This window comes from Microchirus variegatus (assembly GCF_963457635.1).
Source record: "Microchirus variegatus genome assembly, chromosome: 13".
In the NCBI taxonomy this organism is placed as follows: Eukaryota; Metazoa; Chordata; class Actinopteri; order Pleuronectiformes; family Soleidae; genus Microchirus; species Microchirus variegatus.
This window is the reverse complement of record NC_139814.1, coordinates 22165573-22175444: the sequence shown is the minus strand read 5'-3', so window position 1 is coordinate 22175444 and position 9872 is coordinate 22165573. Positions and strand designations below refer to the sequence as shown.

At 41.3% G+C, this 9872-nt stretch overlaps 1 protein-coding gene across 1 annotated transcript; it reads left to right on the top strand.

The window, feature by feature from the left end:
- The first annotated feature begins 447 nt into the window (after positions 1–447).
- On the top strand, positions 448–8590 carry LOC310935838 (tubulin beta chain-like). Its single transcript, XM_083899801.1, has 5 exons — positions 448–576; positions 3833–3941; positions 4856–4966; positions 5561–5805; positions 7449–8590. The coding sequence occupies exons 1-5, from the start codon at positions 520–522 to the stop codon at positions 8259–8261; spliced, it is 1335 nt and encodes a 444-aa protein (XP_083755927.1). The 5' UTR covers positions 448–519; the 3' UTR covers positions 8262–8590.
- Positions 8591–9872: the final 1282 nt, after the last annotated feature.

The window sequence follows — 9872 nt, the reverse complement described above, 5'->3', positions numbered from 1 at the left end:
AATGGTGGCCTCATTAGACCTGACCCTGCTCCTGATAAAAAATCTCAATATTGAAATAATTTACGGAACTTTTACGCATAGGACATTTAAATAAAGGTACTTTTTTTCCACCACTAGTGTTACAGATGTGAGAATATAGCAGCAGAAAGGGGAAATACTTGAGTAAAATCCGAATATTTAATATAATATAGTTGAAGTCAGTGAAGCTCCAACAGGGCATTCCTGACACAGCACTCCCTCCCCTCTTCCGGTCCTTGATTTTTGGATTAGAAACCCCCTTTACAGAAAAAACTTAATTAGCCAATCAGCGCAGGGGTTTACGGGCTGATTATCCAATCATTATTGCGAACGACTTCCGGGAACGTTCCTCTCCCGCCCACTGGAGTAGCAGCTGCGCAGTGAGCCAGCAAAGTATCCGTGTGACGTGCTCTCTGTCTCGGCGTCAGAAGCTCCAGCAGCTCCGCTTCATCGTCCTCCATCCTCCAGCCTCTCCTCCTCCACCGACTACAGGCAGAAAACATGAGGGAGATCGTGCACATTCAGGCCGGACAGTGCGGCAACCAGATTGGAGCTAAGGTAAGGAGAAGTGCCGACATTTTGTTTTCGTTTTTATTATTTTTATTATTTTTTTTCGTAAGTTTTTTCGTAAGTTCTCATTAGTTGTCTTTAGAGTTAGATTCAAGTATATACAGTATATATGTATATGTTGTGTTTTTGTATTCCATACAGTTGTACAGTAGACATGTCAACATGTTTAAAGTTACTTTTTGACTTATTTTAGCACTGAACTCGTGTACATTTAGTACAGTTTAAATGTCTTTTAAACCCCCATTTCACATAATGTTGTGTTGAAACTGTGAATATCCCCTAGAAATAATGGTCAAACTAGGAGAAAAAGTGATTTAATCCCGTATTACATTGGCAACAAGTGCTATAAATCCCTGTTGAAGTGAGCCAAAGTTGACTTTAAGATCTATAAAAATAGCTCTGTGTCCAAACAGGTCTTCTCAAGTTTATCTTTGAATTCAACACTAAAGTAAACACAACTTTTAAGTCTTGATACAAGCACTATAAAGGGACGTTGTGTGACTGTGTAAACACAATAAAATGAGCCAGGATGAATGAATGAACGTGGCCAGACAAGAGCCAGCTGCTGCTTTGAGCTCCTGCTGAGCTGGAGAAGAGTCACCGAGAAAAGAGCAAGAGAAAAAAGGGAACTTTGCTGAGGCAGAGGAGAGGAACGTGGGGGTGAAGGGAGGATGAGGAGAAAACAAGTGGCTCAGTGTGTTTGTCGTCTGAAAGCACTGGTGATTTAAATGACTCCTTCTGCAGTCACTGGATCACATGCACACACACACCAGTCTGTAAACAACTAAACAACGACGGTTTCTAAGCGTATTATTTACTTATTTTCCTCATTTAATCGAGTACTTGTACTTACCGAACCAGGACACGATGATTGTTTTTGTCCACAAACCACAATGACTCAGTTTGAATGATTTCTTTGTTTATATGGAGCAAAGAAACCAGAAAACATTCACATTTAAGAAGCTGAAAAATCAGAAAGCTTGAAAAAAAACACTCAACACAGTAATTGATTAATAATTGAAAAATTAGCTACTTCTTTATTATTGTTATTGATGAAGGGGCCTCATAAAGGCTTGGGCCATCCTTTCATCACATTAGGACTCTGCTTCCTTTGTGTATGATAATAAAAAGTTAAAAATAAACGAGAAAAACAAAAGTCTGGACAGCATGAGGCAGCAGGAACATATGGAGTGACTCAGACTCCTCTCATTGGCCTTAAACACAGAGAGACAAGTGTATTTACAGAGGCTAAGGTCGTCCAGGGCAGATTAACACTGCCTCGATTCACTCTGACACACTTCATTTGCTACTGTGTGTTACTGATTAAAAAAAAAAAAAAGTTTGAGTCACATTTTTAAGCAGAAAATAATCTATTTATTATATTCTGAATTGTTCATTTTGTTATCGCCAACTAAATTTATCTGTATTAAAGCTTAACTCCACTGGTCTCCATGGTGAGAATTAAAGAGCAGATGATCATGGATTTTCTTTCTCACTCACACACACACACACTCACGCACAGATTACAGCCCGGTTGACTGAGCTCCTTTGACAGTCTGCGCCTTCGTCTTAACGGAGTTTGGCATCAACGTTTAGAGAAACGAGGTCGACCCAATCCAGCTCTGCTCTCACTCTCTCTCTCGAGTCTCCAAACCATTGTATTCAGTTCCTTTTAACCCTGAGAACACAGAGCATTTAGGCTTTTCCATTACTATGTTAAAACATATACTGTATATAAGAATGTGCAATACAGGGTGACTTGTGTTTTTATTTCCCCCAATTATATAAATGCACCTGAGCAAAAAAAAAGTATTCGAATTTAATTTGTGACATTTGTGAAATTTGGAAAATATGTCACAGTTCAAACTTTTCTTGACTAATTTTTTACGAACAAACGTAAAAGAAAAAGTCTTATTTAGTGACTTCTGCACATTTATAGTTACTCCCATTACTCACTTAGTTTAAGTACTTCAAAACAGCAGGACAGAAATTGAATAAATATGTAAATTTGCTGCAGTGGCTGTGAAATACTGTCACATTTTTACATTTGGAACTAATATGTGCCGTAATTTCCTTCCATTTAATTTGACAATGAGCTGCAGAAATGTGTGAAAGTGTGTGTTTTAGGGGCTTACATAATACGCGTCTGTGTTTAATTTTCATTGTTTATTTTTATGTCTTACGCCTGTTTTTAGCTGCTTTATCAAACCTCGGGGCTGTGATGTGAATCAAAACAACAAAACAGCCTTTGGTGGAGTTGTTGTGACAGGATGTTGTTTACAGTTGTTCTTCTGTGCACAGTGTGTGAAGGCATGGATTATAGCAATTCGCCACGTTAACAGTATTTATATTTAGAAATGGAGGTGTGTGTGTGTGTGTGTGTGTGTGAGAGAGAACATGATGTTTTCAGGTGACGATCCTGTGACTCCTGTTGAATACGGGGTCACATGACACACAGAGACACAGAGGAGCCATTCACTGTGAAATGAGTTTAGCAGTGACAGCGTTCATAATAAGCACAAACGGATGCTTATTTCTGGAGGTTCATGTGATGTCACTTCACACACACACACACACACCACACAATTAGTTCTTATTAGATGTTCACACAGGTTTGAAAGTGAAAGTTTACATTTACGCTCGAGCCTCGACACTTGAAAACAAGAATGGAACGATTTTACGCGATAAAAAGCACTAACAAAAACGTAAACAATGGCATATTTTTGGGATTGGGAGTTCACGTGAATACTGGAAAACGTTGTGTAGCATCTTAGTCGAGAAAAAGTATTTAATTATCTCCTTTTCACGAGATACGACCCTTGACACGTGATAACACATCGATTTATGCCAGTATAATGAGCCTCATTATCTCGACATCCCGAAATAACACACGCACCTTTTTCATGTTATTGCGACAAAATGCATCAATTTATGTCATTATCAAGAGAAAACGCATTAATTTATCCATTTCATCACGAGAAAACAAGCCCTGTCGTCGTGAAGTTATTGCGAGGAAATTAGCATCATTATGTCGTGATGACGCCTTCATTTATCTGATTATTAGGAGGAAACGTGTTAATTCACCTCTTTATCCTGTGAAAACTGTCCTTAATCCTGTCATAATGAAATGGTTATTCCATGATCTCAAGAAAATGGTATAAAAAAACATAAAAAATCTGCTTAACGTACACAAAGCTTCAGTAGTTGACTGTCCTTTGTTTGTTTGTTTGTTTGTTTGTTTTAGTTCTGGGAGGTGATCAGCGACGAGCACGGCATCGACCCAACAGGAACGTACCATGGAGACAGCGACTTACAGCTGGACAGGATCAGTGTTTACTACAACGAAGCCTCGGGTGAGAACATGCAGTCACATACTGTACGTACTGTGACGCTGTAGATACAGATACGCTCTTATACACTTTACGTTGATATTTATGCAGACACGACAGACAATGAAGGTGATTTGCCTTAAAATGCCTTAATTTTTTAATGAAATAAACTGAAATAAAAAGTCCTACATTTGACAAATTTAGGTGTGCGTTTTTTTCCAGGGATATACATAGAAGAATATTAAGTTAGAACACCACCCCCTGGTGGAGAAACTGGCTTACTACAGCAGCAGGGCACACGATGCCTTGAGGACCTAAAGCATCCATCTAGTGGACATTTGAAGTACTACACTGTACTGCAGGGCCATTTTACTTCAGTTTCTCGAATTCTATTAAACTAAAGCACATGTGGTTAATTTCTTTATTCTCAACAATTCCGAATTTCCCAGTATTTTTATGCACATAAAGTCAAGTTTGTCTGTATTTAAATCAAAATCAAAAAGTCTAAACTTTGCGTCTCTAAAACGATCAATAAATGCTCAAAATGCCAGACACCTAAATGATGTTGTGTTTAGATAAAGTCAGGGACATAATTATCCTTAATCATCTCTTTGTGTTTGTCAGATTTTCTATCATTGTTTGAACATTATGAACGCCGCGTGAAGCTACACAAAGAAGGATTTTTATTTCAAAACTCAAATGACAAAAACCCCTGCTGATGATGAAACACACTGTGGACTTTAATTAACATAAACCAGACAAAAGCACTTTTCCAAAAATGATTATGTTGTTTTTAAAACAGAGAGTTTCTCCCTACATGAAGATTTCTGACTTTTTAACACCTCTTTTCTTATGGTTTTATAGTTACGTGTGAAATGTTTTGAGATATATTGTGTTAATCTGTGTGTGTGTGTGTGTGTGTGTGTGTGTGTGTGCAGGTGGGAAGTACGTGCCCAGAGCCATCCTGGTCGACCTGGAACCCGGGACCATGGACTCAGTCCGCTCTGGACCCTTTGGACAGATCTTCAGACCTGATAACTTTGTCTTTGGTAAGATTTTGCCCTATTATTATTATTGTTAATGATGGTTTTTTTGGTCCATAAAATGCATGAAATGTACGAAAAAAAGCGGTTTCAAACCAAAGATATTTGGTTTGCTGCCACAGAGCAGCAAAAAACAGGATATATCACATTTAATGAAGCTGAAATCAATACTATTGACTACTGACTATTGGTCAGTTCTAAAAGTATTTGTCATTTAAAAGTTAAAGTGGATTATGTTTCTGTTTGTCCAGACCAAAACACTTCACCTACAGCACTTTTAAAGGCTTGAAGATGTAATAACACAGCAGATGTGATGCTTTTTAAATATAACCCGTGTGGATTTCACCTGAGGCTTCAGGGTCAGAGGTCATGGGTGAATTTATCATCTTCCAAAGGACAGAATAAGGTCACAACCTTTATAGCACGAGTGTCCCTGAAGGTTTTAAGTCCTCAGATCTGAACGAGGACGTCTCTGCTTGTGCTTTCTTTCAAATAATGAAGTGAAACGGGCCTCAGCTGCCACTGCTCACGTTTCCAAAAAAAATCAATAATCTTATTTGTGAACAGGAAAATAATTGATCGTGGTTTCATTTTCCCCAGGTCAAAGTGGAGCGGGAAACAACTGGGCCAAAGGTCACTACACGGAGGGGGCGGAGCTGGTGGACTCGGTCCTGGACGTGGTGAGGAAAGAGGCGGAGAGCTGCGAGTGCCTGCAGGGCTTCCAGCTCACGCACTCACTGGGCGGAGGCACGGGCTCCGGCATGGGCACGCTGCTCATCAGCAAGATCCGAGAGGAGTATCCCGACCGCATCATGAACACCTTCAGCGTGGTGCCCTCCCCCAAGGTGACGCATCGCTGTCCAAAAGTGTTTTTCCCTTTTCTCTGTTATTATTGACGACTCCTGTCAGCGCTGTTGTCGTCAAGATAAAATATTAATGCGTTAGTGCTGCTGTTATAGAGACATCAGGCAGCAGCGGTTTATTTATCTCTTATAAAATGCCCTGTTGTGTCAGTTCTTGCCATCAATAGCGAATTTGGTATTGATTTCATTTCCAAAACTTGGAACAAGTAATTAATATCTTTGTTGATGTGTTTACTAATGCATAGATAGAAACACAGCCTGACACGGTGCCAGTGTCTTATGAGACGCGTGGGAAAACAGATTTTAACTGCTTAACATGGTGAGGTTTGTGGTACTTACTCTCTCACACCAAAGTCCATAGAGAAAACCAGCAGCAGCAGACCAGCAGCTCCTGTGTCCTCCGCAAGCTAAAAACGCTTGAAAAGTTTGATTTAAAGATTATAAAGCAGTACTCTTACTTTAACTTAGAGCAGAAGACTTCCTTGGGTTTAGGTCTAAAATAAGATGAAGGCTTGTGGCTTTTTAAAGATTTAAGCCACAACCATAAAAGGTATTTTATTATAAGTTTGAAAGAGAGTGCTTTTTTTTTTTTTACCTAATTTGATTCCCAGAAGAGCTCCTACCCAAAGGGTTTTCAAGCATATTTTATTAGGGGCCAGATGTAATTAAACAAAACATAAAGCTGTCCACTTGGCTTAGATGGATGTTAAGCCTTTAATACCACACCCTCTAAATGTCCAACCGGACTTTTTTTTGCATAATGTCCTGAAACTAAAGTATAGTTACAGTTATTTACAACGTACGGCATGTTAAAATAGTGTTTTGACAATTTAAAATGAAGAAAAACGAAAGGGCTTATTTAGAAAAACACTGAAATTGAGTCTTTGAGTTTTTTTCTGAGTATTTGAGTCTTTGAGAGTATCTCAATGTGCAAAAACAGGCCAAAAAATGGAAACTATGGCCAGGTATTCTCCGGCTTCCTGAAACAGAAATGACCATAATAACCAATAACCTTGGCTTCTAATAAGCAACTTCTCTGCTTTCAGAAACTGTTGGAATGTTTACGATAACACAAACCGTTGCGTAACTACGGTAACGAAAAGTGCGCTTGTGAAAACGTGTCGTCAGCGATACACTCGGTCTTAAAGGGTTAAAACCATAGATATGGTTAAAACTAGTGCTTGGCGCGTTAACGTGCATTAACTGCGTCAACGTGCGTTTAACGGCGTCAACGTGCGTTAACACCGTCAACGTTAACCGGAAATAGATGCGTGTGACGTCATGTTTAGGTATGCTGGTTATTTGTAGCGCTGCTCTTTTCGTTTAATAAACAGACCGCTCCAGTTCCACTGTAGGCACGCTAAAAGGAGCTAATGTCGTTAACGGAGCTAACTGGTAAACGGTGCCTGGACTCCGGTGTCGCGGCACGTAAACATGACGTCACGCGCGTCTTTTTCCGGTAAATCGTCATGGAAACGCATCATACGTTAACGTGCAACCATAGAAACATGGCTTTTTAATCAACTGAAGGGCAAATATCCTGTTTGTTTACAATGTGCGTTGCAGTACACTGTAATCACCACTAGGTAAAAGTATTCAGATGTTCCTTCTCTCTGTGCCTGCAGGTGTCAGACACCGTGGTTGAGCCGTACAACGCCACGCTGTCCGTCCACCAGCTGGTCGAAAACACCGATGAGACCTACTGCATCGACAACGAAGCCCTGTACGACATCTGCTTCCGCACTCTCAAACTCACCACGCCCACCTACGGCGACCTCAACCACCTGGTGTCGGCCACCATGAGCGGCGTGACCACGTGTCTGCGTTTCCCCGGGCAGCTCAACGCCGACCTCAGGAAACTGGCGGTCAACATGGTGCCCTTCCCTCGCCTGCACTTCTTCATGCCCGGCTTTGCGCCTCTGACCAGCAGGGGGAGCCAGCAGTACCGCGCCCTCACCGTGCCCGAGCTCACCCAGCAGGTGTTTGACGCCAAGAACATGATGGCGGCGTGCGACCCCCGCCACGGCCGCTACCTCACGGTGGCCGCCGTGTTCCGCGGCCGCATGTCCATGAAGGAGGTGGACGAGCAGATGCTGAACGTGCAGAACAAGAACAGCAGCTACTTCGTGGAGTGGATCCCCAACAACGTGAAGACGGCGGTGTGCGACATCCCGCCGCGCGGCCTCAAGATGGCCGTCACGTTCATCGGCAACAGCACGGCCATCCAGGAGCTGTTCAAGCGCATCTCCGAGCAGTTCACCGCCATGTTCCGCCGCAAGGCCTTCCTCCACTGGTACACGGGCGAGGGCATGGACGAGATGGAGTTCACCGAGGCCGAGAGCAACATGAACGACCTGGTGTCCGAGTACCAGCAGTACCAGGACGCCACGGCCGAGGAGGAGGGCGAGTTCGACGAGGAGGTGGAAGAGGACGCCTGAAAACAAAGCAGCAACTGTGATCCGAAGACGTAGAAGAAGCAGAAGAAGAAGCATGGAATAGCGATGTGACGACGTGAATGGAAAAGACGGACATGGACGAAAGTGACGTGACCAAATCTAAGTGTTGTATCAAATCCACAATTCAACATTTGTCTTCACACTGTGATTTCTACCGTGAACAAATGTCACGTTAAATGGTTAAATTTACAGATTAAAATCTGATATTATTGCACTCAAGATCCCTTTTAATAACATATGATGTGTTCTTTTAATCGCGGTCAACTTTATATGTTTCTATTCAACAGTTTTAAATAAGTTTTGACGTGTCAGTGTTGGTTGTTTTTGTGTGTGCGGAACCAGGATATGTGAAAGTGTGAACATGAAGATCATAAATGTGAAAAATGATGCTTGTTATCAGTGTTAAAATCTGTTGCAGTCAGTGTTCATTAAAGAACCAATCTGGGGAGATGGAACTTGTGTTGTCTTTCTTCAAGTTTAAAGGTGCATTATGTAATAAATCTAAAGCAACTGGCCATAAAATCCTCCTAATATGTCACAGAGACTCAGGAATAATGTTCGTATAACAAACTGAACTCACCAACAACAACAGTGCAGCCAAAATATTTGAATAAAAAAAAGCCATTTTGCAGACTGCAAATCATGTTTGTGTTTTGAAATCCTGTTTTAGCATGTGGCGCCACCTACCGCCGTCTACCAATCATTGCAGTCAGTAGAGTCTCAGCTGCCGAGCAACTACGTGTTGCCAGTTACGTCAGAAAACGAAACCTAAAAGACCTCGATATTTTGAATTTGAATGTAGTAACCGTTTTTTGGCCACATTCTTACATATGCAATACATATTCTTACATATTACAATATTTTAAAGCTGATGTCGTCAGGGTCGTGAGGAAAATACCCCAATTTTTTTGGTTTGTTTCATCTACTGTACTTAACTTTTGGGATGAAGACTCTTCTGGACAGAGGTTCTCCAAAGGCTCCACCCACATTTTTTCTCCAGTAACGTGGCAGAGCAGAAGATGCTGAGATGTTCATTGGGAGTGACCAGGATGAACAGGATTAGCATAACATTTAGTTAAAGAGAGTCAAGATGGAGCTGGTGGACAGGGAGAAGAAGAAGATGAAGACCATGGATGTGAAGGAGGACATGAGGACAGTTAATGTAAGAGAAGAGGACAAGATTTATTTTATTTTCTCAGTTCAACTAGTTCAAGTTGAGCAGGTTCGCTTTAACCAAACCTGGTCTCCATTTAGTACCGTACACCGCCGAGTTCATCCCAGTCAGCAGCTTCTCTGCTTTTGTTGGAACAGAAACATGAATCTGACAAGTTTTAGAAAATAAAAGATGTGTAATTACATTGGCTGCGTCTCCCACTGTTGTTAACACTGGTGATAAATTTCCCTGAGCCCCAGTGGTTCTGCTGACTTGTTTATGTGGAATATTTTTGGGGTCTTGGCTCTGGAAAATATCAACAGCACAGGCAGCACTGAGCGGTGATACAGAGGAGGAGGAGGAGGATTTCATTTATTATTTCCTTGCAGTGAGAATTTATGCCTGGATTTGTATGGAAAGAATAATAATAATAAAACACC